The following is a 17,782-nucleotide window of genomic DNA, read 5'->3' on the forward strand; positions in this document are numbered from 1 at the left end:
ATCGGGCTTCCCTGGTGGCGCAGTGGTTGAGCGTCTGCCTGCCGATGCAGGGGACGCGGGTTCGTGCCCCGGTCCGGGAAGATCCCACATGCCGTGGAGCGGCTGGGCCCGTGAGCCATGGCCGCTGAGCCTGCGCGTCCGGAGCCTGTGCTCCGCAACGGGAGAGGCCACAACAGTGAGAGGCCCGCGTACCGCAAAAAAAAAGAAAAAAAAAAAAGAAGAGAGATTTATCTGCAGGATTTTAATACCTGAAATGAGGGTAGTGGGCTTACTTGCCTGTCTTATAGTTCTAATTTTCTTCCTTCTTCCTTCCTATTAGCTTCAACTCTGAAAGATGACCAGAAATCTCGGATAGAAAAGAACCTCATAAACGTTTTAATGGTAGGCTGGAATTCTTTATATAACATCTGTATCTGGATGTGTGTATTTTATAAAACTAGCTGAACAGATGTTTAACTCCATGTTGGCACAGAATGAAAGTCCTGCTCCTGAACCTGACTGTGACATATTAGCTGTGAAAACTGCTCAGAAGCTGTGGGCGGACCGAATTTCTCTGGCCGGCAGCAATCTTTTCACAATAGGCGTACAGGACTTTGTGCCATTTGGTGGGTAACCAACGTCTACAGTATTATTTTAGAGAAATCGTCCTTATTTCTACAAAATAAATAGACACAGAATAATAAAGTCAAAGAATTTTCCAAGTACGGTCATTTTGTAGATGAACTGTGTGATTTTTTTTTTTTTTTGAATTTTCTGCCCATCGACTTTAAAGATGGTCAAAATTTTAAATACTTCGTTGAGGTCATAACATTTACTCTGTTCGTTTGTAGTTCAGATGTTATTTGAAATGCATTTGGAAAGACAGTTATTTAAAAAGTTTATTGTCTAGGCAGGTATTTTGAAATACGTTAAAAAATAACAAAATGGTTCTTTTTTCTTTAAGATCCTATGTCAGTTACATTTTAGGAGGAACCATGTTTTTAAAATTAGAGAGGTTTTGGAGCTAGAGTTTGTTTAAATTTGGCTTGATTTATGTCTTTTGAAATGCCTCAGGTGCAGAAGTCAGTAAGAATATCCAGTGTAGCTGTTTCCTTTCTGGAGAGCATATGTGGATCAGAGAATAATGTGTGCGTGTCTAGAGTGTCCGGTGGTGTCTGACGCGGCCCTTTTTGTTTTATTTCTAGTGCAATGCAAAGCCAAGTTCCACGCCCCAAGTTTTCATGTCGACGTTCCCGTGCAGTTCGATATTTATCTGAAGGCTGACTGCCCACATCCCATTAGGTTTTCTAAGCTCTGTGTCAGCTTTAATAATCAGGTAATGGCACCTTTTAAGGTGTTTTTACCATGTGTGTATCTTATTGTAGCTTGCATTAAATGAGGTAAAATGTGTTTAGTGAATTTTAGGTCTTAATGGTTTCATATTAACAAATGTATTTTGATAGAGTCTATTTAAGAATAATTGTATTTATAGTTCTCAACTTCTGTATCCACAGTTCAAGTTTTACACTTTCCTATTCTAATTTTTGTTTTCACTCCCTGCTTAGGAAACCTAAGAACTTTGTCTACACATAGACAAAAAGTTTTGTAACATGTATCTTGAATTTCAAATAAGATATATTCAGAATGAATATAATTTTCAAAACCATTTGTTTTATTCTAACATTGGTATTAGCTTTATATTATAAAACTGTTATACGTTTGATGTTAAAGCAATGAAAGTGGAATAGATGGATATAAAGTAGAAAGTAAATGTGTGTTCCTCCAATTCCATTCCTTAGGGGGCGTCACAATTAACTTCGTGAATAGTCTAGACATCTTACGTGCATGCATATATAAGCAACTTTTTTCTCCAGAATTGGGATTGTACTATATTTCCTCCATTTGAACATTTTTATAGTGTGATACAGTCAAGTGCTTGATTACATTCTGTTTCAGTTATAAGCTCACTTCTAATTTTCTGGTCACACAGAAAGTGTACTGAGCTGTAACCAGCAAGCACTTATTGAGAGTTACGATATTCTTAGCATCATGGTGAACCTGAAAAAGTTTAGCATATATCAACCCCACTAAAATATAAGCGTTTTGGGAGCAAGGCCAGGACTGGCTCACAGATGGCCTAAATGTGTGTGTAGGCTAGAAATACTGTTATGGCAGGCATGCTGGAGAAAAGAGGAAGTTTCAAAATTGAAGATGCAATTAAGATAGGTTTAAAAAGATGAGAGGGAAAGGATGTGTTTGGCAATGAGGAAACGCTGAATGGAAACAGGAGTGAATGTTCTGTGTTTTGGGGCAAGTGAAGACAGCAGCCTCACGAGAGCAGAGGGATCATAGGTGGGGTGAGTGGGAGTCAGGCTGGGTGGCTTAGAGGAACCTGGAGAGTTAAGCAGAGTCAGTCTGGGAAGTATCAACAGAAGCCTTTTAAGATTGATTTATTCATTCATTTATTCGCTATCTATCTGTTTATTTATTGAATGGTGGTAAAGAAAGAATGTTGTCTGTTTAAATAGGTTTTTCTTGACTCATAAGAACTGAGCAATGTCCCTGTAATAGAATTGGTTAAATGAACCTGGGTCACTTGAAGATTAGTATGTTTTATTCAACTTGAAACCATTACCCAAGGATTCCAATTATTTTGAGAATTTTAAAGCAAGAGCATGAAATTTATGTTTAAGAAACTTTATTCCAGTAGCCAAATAGAGGGAAAGAAATGATATTTTAGAAACCAGAGGCTCTTTGTATGAACCCAGGTACGAAAGTATGAGGATTTGGATTAGGATGCTAGTGATGGGAATGGAGATAAAGGGATAAGAGGCATTTAAAAATAGGTACGTTTGGATTGCTGAGTATATATAGAGGATACAGAATGGGGATAGGATGGATAAAGGATGGGCTATTTGGTTTTTGCAGGCCCAAAACACTTTATTTTTCCAGCTCTATTGAGATATGGCAGATAAAATTGTGTAAGTTTAAAGTGTACATGATGATTTGATACACATACTTTGCAAAATGACTACCATAGTAAGGTTAGTTAACACATGCATCACCTGACATAATCACCTTTTTGTTGTTGTCTTTGTGAGAACATTTAGGATCTACTCTTTTAGCAACGTGCAAGTAAATAAATAATACAGTAATTATAGTCCCCATGCCATACATTAGATCCCCAAAACTTATTTGTCTGATAACTGGAAGTTTATACCCTTTGACCGACATCTTCCCATTTCTGCCAACGCCCAGCATACGGCAATCCTCATTCTACTCTCTGTTTCTATGAGTTCCGTTTCTGTAAGTTGTAGATTCCACATATAAGTAAGATCATACAGTATTAGGACAGCAGCTTTGTATGTGCTGTTTCTTATGCTTGGATTGGTCTTCCCTCCTCTTTTATTTGCTTAGTTCCTCCTCATGTTTTATCCCCTTAAAAGCCTCACTTCCTCAGGGACACCTCGCCTGACCTACATGACTGATTGACCTAGCCAGGCTCACATAACCCTTCATAGTACTTGTCACAGCTGTGGTTTCACTCTTGTCATGTGATTATTTGGTAAATTGCTTGTTTTTCTTACTAGAATGTAAGCTCCAAGAGGACAGACATTTTTTTTTTCACTCACTGTGAAATATTCTAAATCTGGAATTTAGAGGGTCAAGGAAGGCACTCTCATTTTACCTTTCACATCATAGCCTACTATTGCATTTCTTTTCCTTCCTTCTTTTTCCCTTTTAGCAACACAGACCACATCTATAATTAAACTAATAAAAATATTAAAATAAAATATAAAGCAATTTGTTTTTAAAGTTGTATTCTGAATATATGTTATTTGAAATGCAGGATGCAAATCACAAGGGAAAAAGTAGCGGGTACGAGGCTTCATAAGCCTGGAATAGAAATGAAAATTAGAAGGAAGGTATAAAACTTAACAGTATTAGAATCTTCTGTGAAGATAATTCACCTGCTGGGATAGAAGATGGCTCTTGGAAAGTTCTCAGTATTTATTGAAAGGATGAGAATGGCGATCCCTTAGATATGTATATGAAAGATGTCTCTGTTTATTCATCTGTAAGGAGTGTGCTTTTCTGGGAAGGTAGCTTGAAGTGATAGTGGAATTATCCCTGAGACAATTGTGGATATAAGCTTTTAGTTAAGGAATAGGTCAGAATTAGAAGTTTTTATGTGGGAGATATTAGCACAGAGGTGCCGAATACGTAGACATGGATAGACTTTGCAGTGAAGTAAACATAAAGAGAAAAGCAGAACCAAAAGCCAAGGACTGAAACTTTTGGAACCTCTGAATGAGGGGAACAAGAGGGAAAAAAGACCTTTGAGGGAAAAGCAGGAGAGTGAGAAACGGGAGCTATTATAGTGTCACAGAAGCCAGGTAAAAAGGAAGCTCTTTAAGAAAAGATGATAGTAGCAATCCGACGCAAAACAAAGAGTAAGTCTTTGTTTCTGTCTCCAGGAAAGGGATGGCTAAACAAACGTTTTCAGAGGCCAGCTTCTGTGCGAAGCGTCTTTATCTTGTGGCGGCAGTGAGTGGTTAACTGCTACCGTCTGGCATAAAAATACTTATTCTTTTATTAATGGAAAATTCATAATGCTTCAGTATCAGTGCAGTTAACCTTAACAAGCTCCAAGTAATTCGGTGTTTAGTGTTAGCAAAACATATGACATCTGAGTTCATAAACCGTGACCCTCGCTCACCTCTTTTTCAGGAATACAACCAGTTCTGTGTAATCGAAGAAGCATCCAAGACGAGTGACGTTTTAGAAAATTTGACTCAGGGAAAGATGTGCTTAGTTCCTGGTAAAACAAGAAAGTTTTTATTTAAATTTGTGGCAAAAACTGAAGATGTGGGAAAGAAAATTGAGGTTAGTTATGAAATGTGTTTAAAGAATATTTTAAGTGATGAAATAATGTGTATGTCAGAAAAAATTATAATAAAACTAATACAGAAGTTTATTAAGTAAAAAATGAAAATCTTCCACTTGGACTTCCCAAGGGAACCCATTCATTATGGTTTTTAGGTAGGTTTCCCCTCAGTGAGAATATGTTTTTTGGGTTTTTTTCTTGTGGTACGCGGGCCTCTCAATGTCGTGGCCTCTCCCGTTGCGGAGCACAGGCTCCGGACGCGCAGGCTCAGCGGCCATGGCTCACGGGCCCAGCCGCTCTGCGGCATGTGGGATCTTCCCGGACCGGGGCACAAACCCGTGTCCCCTGCATCGGCAGGCAGACTCTCAACCACTGCACCACCAGGGAAGCCCAGTGAGAATATGTTATACGTAATATTCAGTAGTTGGCTTTTTTTGCTTGATAGTGATATATTAGACATCATTTCCTGTTAGTACATGAGACCAACCTCATTTTTAATGCCTGCATAATCAGCTAAGGAATTTTAGACTGTGTATATATATATATATATATATATATATATATTCTATAATGTAGTAATTATATTTTGTAAAATATGACATAATTCACACTAAAGAGCTATATCATTTTGACCTTTAAACATTGCTGATTGCATATTTTTAAAGAAAAAATGAAGATGTATGCTTCAGAGGATTCATTTAATGTAGATAATTAAAATGCCTTTCAGAAATACGTGATGGACGTCATATTTTTATTGAGCATAAACTCTGAGCCAAGCTACGTGGGTTTCAACGCCAGCTCTCTGGCTCACCTGCTTGTGGCCCTGGGCAGTTACTTGACCTCTTTGTGTCTCCGTTTCTTCGTCTATAAAGTGGGGATAGTAACATTACCTACTTCTCACCGTTGCATGAGAATTAAATCAGTTAGTTAACGTAAATCTCCTGGAATAGTGACTAGGACGAGGTGAGCACTCATGAAGTGCTGCTCTCCCGTGGCTGGAACGGGAATGGTTGGCTAACGTGAACTAGAGACCATTTCCAAGACAGAAACTTAAGGCTGTAACCCCTATGTTCTCATAACAATTTCTGTGAATCTGTTGATTTTATTATTTACCAATATCCAGAGTTTTTACTTATTCATTAAAAAAAAAATTCTGCATGATTTTGGCTAAATCCCTCGTGACATGTTTTAATTTTTTACAAGGTACCTAAGGAAGCCTACCAGATGTAAATCATAATTAATAATACTATTTTGAGTATATTTGTTAATGGATTTAGTGGAAAGGACATTTATTCAGTTAATAAAGAATTTCATTGCTAATACTGTTGATGTCGTCGGGAAGAATATGTGTGGCCACTAGGAGTTAGCTTGTGAGTATGTTAACGGTTAGCAGAACATTCATTGATTTCACTCAGCAGCCACTACTGCAGGGTCTGCTCCTTCAGGCACCACGCCGAGCACTGGGATAGCAGTACCGCTCCGTCGTGTCCGAGCTGGGGAGTCAGCTCATTATCCTTGTTTAAAGGTGAAGAGGTTGAAACCCCACACACGGCTAGCCAGTGTCACAGCTGAGAAGGATCTGGGATCGGACTCCCACAGCAGGTGTTCTGACCTGTGTCACGTCGTGGGTCCGAGGAACGCCACAGCCCAGCAGCCCAGCCTGTAATTTGTTGGGAGGGGATGGTGACGAACTGGTATGAGATGGCGTTTCTGACGGACCTCCTCCTTCTAGATCACATCCTTGGATCTGGTTCTGGGCAGCGAGGCAGGAAGATGCGTGATCTTGAATTGGCAGGGGGGAGGAGGAGATGCCGCTTCCACCCAGGAAGCCTTACAGGCTGCCCGTTCTTTCAAAAGAAGGCCCAGGCTCCCCGACAGCGAGCTTCACTGGGACAGCATAGTGATCCAGGCGAGCACCATGTGAGTCGGCCTGGTGGGCAGATGGGAGAAGGTCACCTCACTTCTTTGGAATACTTTGTTTCTTTTAAAAAAATCAGTGACTTAGCTAACATTTTTTCCCAAAGGATCATTTCCAGAGTTCCAAACATTTCTGTCCATCTGCGACATGACCCTCCTGCCCTGACTAACGAAATGTACTGTTTGGTTGTGACTGTGCAATCCCATGAGAAGACCTGCATCAGAGACGTGAAGCTCACTGCTGGTTTAAAACCCGGTAAACTTGCCTTTTTAAAATTTGAGCCGTGTTGATCCAACATAAAATAAACATCAGTGATATCAACTGCAGGAAGTTTGTTTAAAAAATGGTTATGATCTAGTGCTCTCTCTGCAGTATTAATTGTCAAGATAACGTTTGAATTTCCTGTATTTTTAAAATGCCAACATTCATACTTTAGGACAGGATGCCAACTTAACTCAGAAAACTCATGTGACTCTTCATGGAACAGAACCGTGTGATGAGTCCTACCCGGCTCTACTCACGGACATTCCTGTCGGAGACCTACATCCCGGGGAGCAGGTGAACTTGGCCAACTGTGATTGGAGAGGAAATCGGTTAGGCTGTAGTGTTAAATATGTAGTGAGTTTTAGTTTTAGAGCATTTTAACAGCATATCCCGAGACTAAAAAAGTGATTCAACTAATGCACATTTTATTCACATTTCACATATTTAATGTGTAAAATGTCTTCAGTTTTTATACAAGGAATTTTAGAACAAACAATGCGAATATGGAGAATTCATTGCCTGATAAAATAACTAAATAACACGAAATTTGTAGCTTAGTTAAATAACCTTTCGGTCAACTTTTATTTCCAAGACAAATACAAAGAATTCTTGGGAAATTGAGAATGTAATAAAAAAAAAAGATGGAGTAGTAATGATCCCACTCATGCTGCGACAGGAACAGCTAAAAAAAGTGTTCAAGAACTTAGCCAGTTGGTACAGGAAACTCTAAAAGGTGGGAGCATTATCCTAGAATATATATCAGGAGGCAATCTCTGTAATAGTAATTAAACTAAAATACTTTTATTTTGTTGCAGCTGGAAAAAATGTTATATGTTCGCTGTGGAACAGTGGGCTCAAGAATGTTTCTTGTGTATGTTTCTTACCTGATCAATACAACTATTGAAGAAAAAGAAATTGTTTGCAAGTGTCACAAGGTACTGATTTCATAGCTACTTCGAGAAATACCATATTTGGAGTGTTTCCTATTTTGTATTATCTTAGTTAACCTGTAAAATAAACAGCGTAGGTGATTATAGTCCATTACAAGTTTTAATGAAACATCTGTTGATTTTTTTATCATTTGTGTTTATTATAAGTGATGTGATATGGTATTCATCGCTCAAACATTAGAAAATTGGCCTATATGGTATTTTTGTACAGAGAACCAAAAGGTTTGAGATCTCATGCAAAACAGTCTTGAGACTCTAAACCTAATCTGCTTCTTTATAAAATCACACATTAGATAAAATCTGTAAGTTGGCTAATATGAAGAAGGTCTTGTGGGAGGGAGGTCTCCCTTTGTGGAATATTTATGTTAGTAAAAAAGATTCTTTTGAACATCATTTTTTGATGAGTGCACATTGGTGAGGAAGAAGTAAGAAGGCTATCAGGTCCAACAACTCCGAGGCAGCTGCTATTAACTCCTTGATGTATTTCTTATCGGTCTTTTTTGTTTCAAGAGATTGCGGGGGGACGTGTTTTTATATAGACTTAACCACATTGTATATAATGCTTGTATCCCCTTTTATTAATGGAAAATGATGATATTTGGTATCTTCTGAGACCTGGCAGCCTTTTCTTAGGAACGGGGTCCTCAGTCCAGCAGAGGAGAAGCCCTAGGAATTTGGGGGTTTGTAGTTTGGTCACTGCACAGGACTGGGCTGCAGGCTGTTTTATAAGTCACTGGGAAAGAAAACCATCCTAAGAGAGTTCAGGAGGATTCCCCAAGTGGCAGGGAGGAAGGCATATAATACGCTGTCAAAAATTTCACCAGCCTGATGTAATTAAAAGACCTTGCTGGTGAACTAGGAGATAAGGGTGCCAGTCTCAGCACTGCCTCCTAAATTCTGAACTCAGGTCAGCCAGGTAACTCCTTTCGACCTCCATCTCCTCATCTACAAAATAAGAACATTAAAGTTCTGTGCACATTTAAAGTCCTAAGCCTTGGATGTTGTTTCTACTTCTGATAATGAAGCTGATGGTAGACTTGGAATGTACTTTGAAATAACCGTTTGCTACCTCGTAACTATCCTGAACTCGAGCGAAACCAGTGTGCTGCTACATCTTTAAGCAATGTTCTCAAGACATGAGATCATCGAGGTACATGCCACTTTTTTAGAGAAGAATGTATTTATTCTTCTATCAGCCAGTCCATTACCAAGATGTGCTTGTAAGGGACGCTAATTCTGAGGAATAGAAATAGATATTACACAAGAAAAGAATTAATTGGTCAAATATGTTTGGAAAATACTGGGTTAAAGGGTGTTAAACCGATATTTTTACTTCAGGACTTAGCACAGCATTTAAATTTGCTAGTGTGTATTGTGAAGCTTCGCAAAAGGCTGTAATGATTATTTTTCAAAATTATTTTACCCGGGAGGGGGAAGGGTAAGCTGGGACAAAGTGAGAGAGTGGCATGGACTTACATATACTACCAAATGTAAAATAGATGGCTAGTGGGAAGCAGCCACATAGCACAGGGAGATCAGCTCGGTGCTTTGTGACCACCTAGAGGGGTGGGATAGCTTGATAATAATTGAGAGAGGAAGTAATTTGAAGCATATAATAATAATTAAAATGATGTTGGCATTTCACTGAGTGTTTTGTGTGCATTATCTCATTTAATTATCACAACAACCTTGGGAGGACTGAGACTTAAAGAGACCATATACCCTTCCCAAGGTCACATCACTGTGTCCAAGGTCTACATGGCTAGTAAGTACGTATCCAGCCAGGAATAAAATCCAGATCTCTTTGGCCTTACAGCCTGAGTCTTAGCCCAACGTGGTCTTTTTTAAAGATTTCTCACCAACAGTGTGGGTTGTTCTTTTAAAAGATGTAGTAAGCCCACTGTTTGTTCTCTGTTGTTTTTTTTTAACATCTTTATTGGAGTGTAGTTGCTTACAATGGTGTGTTAGTTTCTGCTTTATAAGCCCACTGGTTTTTGAACAGCCCTGTGCAGAGGAGATGCAGCAGGATGGTTAAGAGTCCAGGCTCCAGGGTCAGATTTGGTTCAGATTCAGTTTCTGCCTTTGTCACCTACTAGCTGTGTGACCACTTCATCTTAAAATGGCGGTGATACTGGTGTCTGTTTCCTTGAGTTACTAGGAGCATTTCCTAATATGTGTGCAGTGATTATAATGCTACGTCATATTACGTTATTATTATTACTATTATCATTATCATTGTTTTAGTTGTCTTGAGTCAAGGTGAGGTGAAGGACTTAGACAAAAAGAAGACCCGGATTCTAGGCTTTGCACCACTACTTTTGTGGCTTAAGGCCAATCACTTAACCTTCCTTACTTCTGGTTCTTCTTCTGTAAAACGGTGACAGTGCCTGCCCTGCCCACTGTTGCTAGATCCTGAGATAGATAACGTATGAGAAAGCACTTTGCAGTGTGAACTGTTACAAAACCATAGATAATTAGAACTATTAGTCTGCTCTCTACATAGATTCTTACAAATACTATACCTAAGTGAAAGATCCTAGCTTCTTAATTTTTAAATTGGAATTATTTATTGATCAGTAATCGATTGTGTTTTGTATGCCTTCTGTTTTTAAAACTTCATTTGTTGTTAAGATTTAGAAAAGCTGTTGATCGTGCCCTTTACATTTCCTTGCAGGATGAAACTGTAACAATAGAAACCGTCTTTCCATTTGACGTTGCAGTTAAATTTGTTTCTACAAAGGTACGTTCCTGTGAAGCATACTGGAAATGGTTGAGGTTGTAGAAATTAACAGAAAAGAGAAAATGGATTAACTTACTTCCTGACAGACCTTTGTCTCCATCCGTGACAGTTTGAGCACCTAGAAAGGGTTTATGCCGACATCCCCTTCCTGCTGATGACGGACCTGTTGAGTGCCTCGCCCTGGGCCCTCACCATCGTCTCCAGTGAGCTGCAGCTTGCTCCTTCCATGACGCCCGTGGACCAGCTGGAGTCCCAGGTGGACAACGGTGAGAATGTGGATCATCCCCCTTAACTAGCAGAAAACAGTAGTGTGTGTGCGTGTGTAGGCTGGTGGTGTAAGAGTTAGCTTTTTGCTAAGGAAGGGAATTTGAGACTTACACTCACAGAGAGCAGGTACATTTAGCATTAAGTTAGAATTAGCATCATTTACAGTTTGCTTGCGTATACCTTATTTTTTAAAAAATCAGATTCTTGATACTGTAAGAAAGTGACTGAAAAATGTAATTGAAGATAAAGTGTTTTGTCATGTTTGGATTTTTTATAGATTGTTTTTTATAATTTTTAATTGATGTTTACTGTTGGTCATAATTTGAAATGGGAAAAGATGTTTACCAAAGAAACTTTGGAAAATACAGAAAAGCAGACGATAAGTTTTCTAAATTATCCAACTAAAAACAGTTTATAGAGGCAATATTACCTTTCTGTTTCAGGATACCTTGGGCTTTTGTATATTTCCCGAGCTGTTAGAGGGAATAAAAATTAGTTTGAATGTTAACCCAAGCAAACTTGTGCTCAACTAGATTATAAGGGCAGATATTGTGAGGGGAAAAAATCATGATGTATTCTTAAGACCAAATATAAGTGAGTCATTTTATTTGCTCTGTTTAAGTGAGTCATTTTATTTGCTCTGTTTACCTGTCTCCTTGAAAGAAGTCATTTAACATCTCTGAGCCTTAGTTTCCAAGTCTCTACAAATAATGTGTAATCGATAAAGTATTCTTTTTTGTTGTATTACTTGGATGTAAAGCTCTCTTTTTAGAGATGAAATCGCTATGAGGATCATGAAGTCTCTTTCTTGTAGTTGTCTTACGGACTTCAGAGAGTGCCAGTGAATGCTTTTGTCTTCGTTGCCCATCTGTTGGAAATGTTGAAGGTGGAGTAGCAACTGGGCATTATATTATCTCCTGGAAGAGGTAAAATTGTATCAGCCCTACCTTTTCTTCATTATTTGTGTTATTCTAATGCCTTTATTATGTGTCGTTGTCATTTATTTATTTATTTATTCATTTATTTATTTATTTTTAATAAATTTATTTATTTATATTTAGTTTTGGCTGCGTTGGGTCTTCGCTGCTGCACATGAGCTTTCTCTAGTTGCGGCAAGCAGGGGCTACTCTTCGTTGTGATGCACGGGTTTCTCATCGCGGTGGCTTCTCTTGTTGCGGAGCGTGGGCTCTAGGCACGCTGGCTTCAGTAGTTGCGGCACGCGGGCTCAGTAGTTGTGGCTCACGGGCTCTAGAGCACAGGCTCAGTAGTTGTGGCACACAGGCTTAGTTGCTCCGAGGCATGTGGGACCTTCCCGGATCAGGGCTCGAACCCGTGTCCCCTGCATTGGCAGGTGGATTCTTAACCACTGCGTCACCAGGGAAGTCCTTCTCATTGTCATTTAATAGTTGAGAGCTTCTGTCAGCCTGGAGAACAAGCTAGAAGTCACATGCTGTCATTGACCTTTTGTCAAAAACACAAAGATTTAAAAGGATAAACTTTTGTTTCTGTTTGTTACAATTTGTGAACTATTGCAGATGCAGTTTTAGCCAAATGAATTCTGATGATAGAACCAACCACTAAAAACGTTAGGAGAAACTGCCGTCATTTACAGTGAATAGGATTGTTCGCATAGAAAACCCAAGGGGATCAACAAGTTATTGGAATTATAAAGAGTCTCAGCAAGGTTGCTGGATATAACATCAACATACAAAAATCAGCTGGATTTCCGTATATCAGTAATAAACCTCTAGGGAAAATATTTTTAAAATAGGTGTCATTTACATAACAACAAAATGGTAAGATACATAGGAATACATCTAGTAGAAGATGTGTATTACCTTTATGGAGAAAATTATAAAAATTTTAAGCATTAAAGGAAGACCTAAATAAATGGGAGAGATACAAAATAATCTCTGATAGCATTTGGATAAGATTTAATATTGTAAATCGTTCTGTAGATTCAATACAGTGTCCTTCAGGATCTCAACAGCTTGTTTTGTTTTTGTTTTTGTGGAACTTGACACTCTTGGTTCTAAAATTTGTATGGAAAGGCAAAGAGGCAGTAATAGTCAGAATATTCCAGAAGAAGTACAACTAGGCAAGGGTACTTGCTCTTCCAAATTCTAAGACTTATTGTCAGTAGTCATCACTATGGTATTGGCTCGGGGAGATGTAAATAAACCAATGGAACAGAAGAGAGAGTCTAGACATAGTTCCACAGATCCACACATGGAAATTATATTTCACAAAGGCAGCATTATAGATCAGTAGGGGAAGGAGGAACTGCTTTATAATTGGTGGTAAAGAGTTGGGTATTGACTTGGGAAAAAAATGGGATATCTGCTGTACCACTGTATAATGTGTATGAAAATTCCAGGTTTATTAAAGTTTAATTGTAAAAAGCAAAACTTTGTTACTTTTAGTAGAAAAATAAGAGAATCATTTTATGACTTTGGCATAGGAAAGAATTTCTTTAAATAAGACCCTAAAAGTACAAGCCACTAAAATGGATAAATTTGATTTCTCAAAATTGTTTCTCAGTTCATTAGAAAACACCATGAAGAAAGTGAAAATACAAACTGGGGGAAGCTATTTGCAACATCTAAAACTGACAAAGGATTCGAATTCAGATCAAGAACTTCTTCAGATCATAAGAAAAACACAAGTCTCTTAACTAAGAGTTGAGAAAAATACTTGAGTAGGTAGTACAGTGATCAGAAGAAGCTGGATGGCCAGTAAACATAGGGGGAGAGAAGGTCAGCCTTATAAGTTTATCTGAGATTCAGCTGTACTCCCACTACTTTGAAAAAATAAAAAGGTTAAACAGTGCAAAGTTTGTCAAGAGGAGGAGTATAAATTAGAACAATTGCTCTGGAAATATATTTGGCAGTACCAGGTAAAGCTGATGGCTATACCCTGCAGTCCTAGAAAAGATTCAAAAACATACACAAAGGGGACATGTCTGGAATGTTCATAGCGGCACTACTTATGATAGTTAAAAGTTAGAAAATAAATGTCCACCAACAGGAAATTGGATAAATTGTGGCACATTCGTTCAATGGAATATTATATACCAGTGAAAATGAGGGAACCAGAGCTACACCCATCAGCCTATTGAAACTAAATGAAACAAAGCAACTGCAGAATATGAACAAATTGCATATATATAGTATTAGAAAACACGTAAAACATATGTTTCTTAGGGCTGTACGTATAATTTGGAAAAGCATAAAGAAACACGTAGGAATGATAGAAGCCAAATTCAGGCTAGTAGTTACTTCTAGAGTGGAGGTTGGGGGATGCAAGTGGGAAGGGGTACACGGGAAGCTTCAGCTATGTTCTTATGTTCTCTTAGGCCAGGAGGTAGAGGCATGGTATTTCATGTGTTATTTTCTTGGCATGGCTCAATTATTTTATAAGTCTTGAAACAGTAATTAAGATACTAAAAATGAGAAAGGAAAAATAGGTAATTTTATTTTTAAAAAATTAACTTGTCTTTCTCCCCCCTTGAATTTACCATATTGATGTTTAGTTTAATTCACATGTTTATAGGAATTAAAACAGCATTTTGAAGGTGCTGCTTAATTACTCTGCTGTGTTACTATAAAGACATGTATTTCTTGGGGCTTCCCTGGTGGCGCAGTGGTTGTTGAGGGTCTGCCTGCTGCTGCAAGGGACACGGGTTCGTGCCCCAGTCCGGGAGGATCCCACGTGCCGCAGAGCGGCTGGGCCCGTGAGCCACGGCCGCTGGGTCTGCGCGTCCAGAGCCTGTGCTCCGCAACAGGAGAGACCACAGCAGTGAGAGGCCCGCGTACCGCAAAAAAAAAAAAAAAAAAAAAGACATGTATTTCTTAATGGTGAGAGGTTGGGTGCTTTTGCCCATCAGTGGTTTGCACTATTGTAATAGTGTCACAGCTGTTCCACCTCTACGTACATGCTGTTTGCATGGATTGTCCTCAGCAGTCAGATAGATGCCAGCTGCCCCTGGAGTTCCCACCCTGACTGTACTACAGGGAAAAATATCTGACAGTCTCATAATGTAACTCACTTTATCTCAGTAATGTTGGAATGCCACTGTGTCTACTGATAGTAAAATGTTTTTAGTCTTCAGTTTCTCCTGTGCGTCCACAGTGCAGTTTCAGCAGGGCATGTCCAGTGGTCTGGTGCTCGTCTGGAGATGGTCCTTGGTGTGAGAAGGTGTTTGTGTCATAATGTAAAGCACCGCACTGCTGCCGACATTGAGAACATTTTGCTACCAAAACACTATGTTACGTGGTGTGCTCGTGGTGCGGTTGACTTACATTCTGACGCAACTCCTTACTTCATCACTGGGACCAAAGAGCAGCCTTGAGTTATAACATTTGTTAATCGGAAATCCTCAAAACAAAAATGGGATTGTAAAAGCTCTTCACAAAACTCCTTCCATTAATAAACTTTTAGAAAAGGGATAATTTATATTTCCTTCGTAATTAGTTGGTGAATATACGTGTTCCCTGGTTTTGATTTATTAACTTCTCACATGAAATGTGGATTTAAAAGGTACCTTTTTCTGCTGTAGGACTTCAGCCATGGACGACATCCCTGTCATCAGCACGGTCATCACTCTGCCACACGTGATTGTAGAAAATATCCCTCTCCATGTGAACGCAGGTGACGGCACTCACATTTTATTTGATCAAAAAAATCCAGTAAGAATATTTATTTTAGCTCCTAAGATTTTTTTTAACTTTCTATTATGAAAAATGCCCACCATTTATAAAAGTAGATTGTGACCAGTCTTGTTTTATCTATACCTCTACACACTCCTACCCTCATTATTTTGAAGCAAATCCCAGATATTATGTCATCTATAAAGATTTCAGTATGCATCTTTAACATTACTGGCTATTTTTCTAAACGTGATCACAATACCATTATCATAACTTTAAAACATAGCAATACTTTTGTAATATGATCGAATTCCAGTACTGAAATTTCCCTAGTCAACTCTGAATGTTCTTTAGTGTGTTTTAAGGTCCCTGCATTGCCATTCATGGATGTCTAGACTTTTGAAACCCATGGGCAGGCAGACTCCCTCTCCCCCAGCTCCACGCCACCGCTTCATCACCTCCTGTGCCACCTCCACCTCCTCTCTCGCTTCCTTGGTGTTCATTTGTTAACGAAACTCAGTGCCTACAGCCTGGATTTACTGATTGCGTTGTATCATTTTTTTAAGTGTTTCTCTGTCCCTATAAATTGGTAGTTAGATCTGTTGGCTTGATCAGATTCAGGTTAAAGTTTTTGGCAAGAATACATCACAGTTCCCATCAAGGGGCGCATAATGTCTGTCATTCCATCTTCAGCCATTATTGATATTTAGGGAAATCTTTTGTAGATTTAAAAAATTATTCCTAAAATATAATTCCGCTCTTGGTAGCCAAGACCCCTATCTAAGTCAAATCAATTGTAGAAGGAGACTGATTCTTCTTAGTCTGTTTTATCGGCACCCTGTGGCTATTGTCCAATCAGAGAATTTTCTTATTTAGCAAGGGTGCAGTACTATCTTTAATTTAAATAATCCCATGTCTATAGTGAGATTTATTTACAAAAATAACCCGTAGGGGCTTCCCTGGTGGCGCAGTGGTTGAGAGTCCGCCTGCCGATGCAGGGGACATGGGTTCGTGCCCCGGTCCGGGAAGATCCCACATGCCGCGGAGCAGCTGGGCCCGTGAGCCATGGCCGCTGAGCCTGCGCATCCGGAGCCTGTGCTCTGCAACGGGAGAGGCCACAATAAGAGGCCCGCATACTGCAAAAAAAAAAACAACCCATAAATGGTGAGCTTTTTTTTTTTAAACCAAGAGTAATGTGTCACCTTTCTCTGCAGATCTGCCATCATTCGGGCGTGTTAGAGAGTCGTTACCAGTCAAGTATCACCTCCAGAATAAGACTGACTTAGTTCAAGATGTGGAGATTTCTGTGGAGCCCAGTGATGCCTTCATGTTCTCAGGTCTTAAACAGGTACAGGTCATATTTCTTTGGGTTGTTTATGAAGACACAAAAGTATGGCCAGGAAGTGGAAAGCTGTACATTTCGTGTACAAATGAATTGATAAGGCTGACTGTGGTCCCTGTTGTTTTGATAGTGGTGAATCTTCAGTCACTTTTGAAGGTTGATTACAACTTGCTATAGAACTGGGTTAAACGGGCAACCCATTTTGCTTTGAGATCACACATATAGGTTCTTTCTCCGTATAAAACAGGAGTTCACAAATTCTTGGACTACAATAGAATTCCTGAAAATTTTTAAATGTCCCTTTTATTACTAATGAGTTTGTGAGTGTGTGTGTCTTTTAATTTGAGGCCTTGAGGCATGACTACACAGATCAAAGCTTAATTCCCTTCTGAACTATAAATACAGTTTTTAAGAGATTTTGATCTTGTATAGAATTTACTTATCTTTGTTTTGCGTAGGCACAATTTTGTATCTATACATAAAAATAAGTGATTCAGATGTTTTGATTCATCTATTCACATCAGGGGTAGAAAAGTTCATCAGATTTTTGGGTGGGACACTCTCAGGCAAAACCATGTTGCAGTGAGAATACTGTCCTCCTCTTCAAAGTGGCCACAGAGGGGATCTCTCTTGTGGCCTAGTGGTTAGGACTCTGGGCTTTCTGCCAGGGCCTGGGCTCAATCCCTGGTCAGGGAACTGAGGTCCCGCAAGCTGTGCGGTGCGGCCAAAACAAAAACAAAAACAAAATAAAAAAGAGTGGCAACAGGGACACACCTCAGTGGTCA

At 39.1% G+C, this 17,782-nt stretch overlaps 1 protein-coding gene across 7 annotated transcripts in view; it reads left to right on the plus strand.

Moving 5' to 3' along the window:
* The window catches only part of TRAPPC11 (trafficking protein particle complex 11), a 44,172-nt gene that overhangs the window by 16,687 nt on the left and 9,703 nt on the right, over positions 1-17,782 (plus strand). For all 7 annotated transcript variants that reach the window (XM_032618309.1, XM_032618312.1, XM_032618313.1 and 4 more), the window contains 13 exons: positions 320-381; positions 473-605; positions 1,185-1,315; positions 4,711-4,866; positions 6,600-6,787; positions 6,892-7,040; positions 7,222-7,343; positions 7,865-7,984; positions 10,674-10,739; positions 10,849-11,005; positions 11,821-11,932; positions 15,565-15,656; positions 16,870-17,003. In XM_032618309.1, the coding sequence (XP_032474200.1) occupies positions 320-381; positions 473-605; positions 1,185-1,315; positions 4,711-4,866; positions 6,600-6,787; positions 6,892-7,040; positions 7,222-7,343; positions 7,865-7,984; positions 10,674-10,739; positions 10,849-11,005; positions 11,821-11,932; positions 15,565-15,656; positions 16,870-17,003 (1,622 nt within the window). The remainder of the gene's footprint in view (positions 1-319; positions 382-472; positions 606-1,184; positions 1,316-4,710; positions 4,867-6,599; positions 6,788-6,891; positions 7,041-7,221; positions 7,344-7,864; positions 7,985-10,673; positions 10,740-10,848; positions 11,006-11,820; positions 11,933-15,564; positions 15,657-16,869; positions 17,004-17,782) is intronic.

This window comes from Phocoena sinus, chromosome 21 (assembly GCF_008692025.1).
Source record: "Phocoena sinus isolate mPhoSin1 chromosome 21, mPhoSin1.pri, whole genome shotgun sequence".
Classification (NCBI taxonomy): Eukaryota; Metazoa; Chordata; class Mammalia; order Artiodactyla; family Phocoenidae; genus Phocoena; species Phocoena sinus.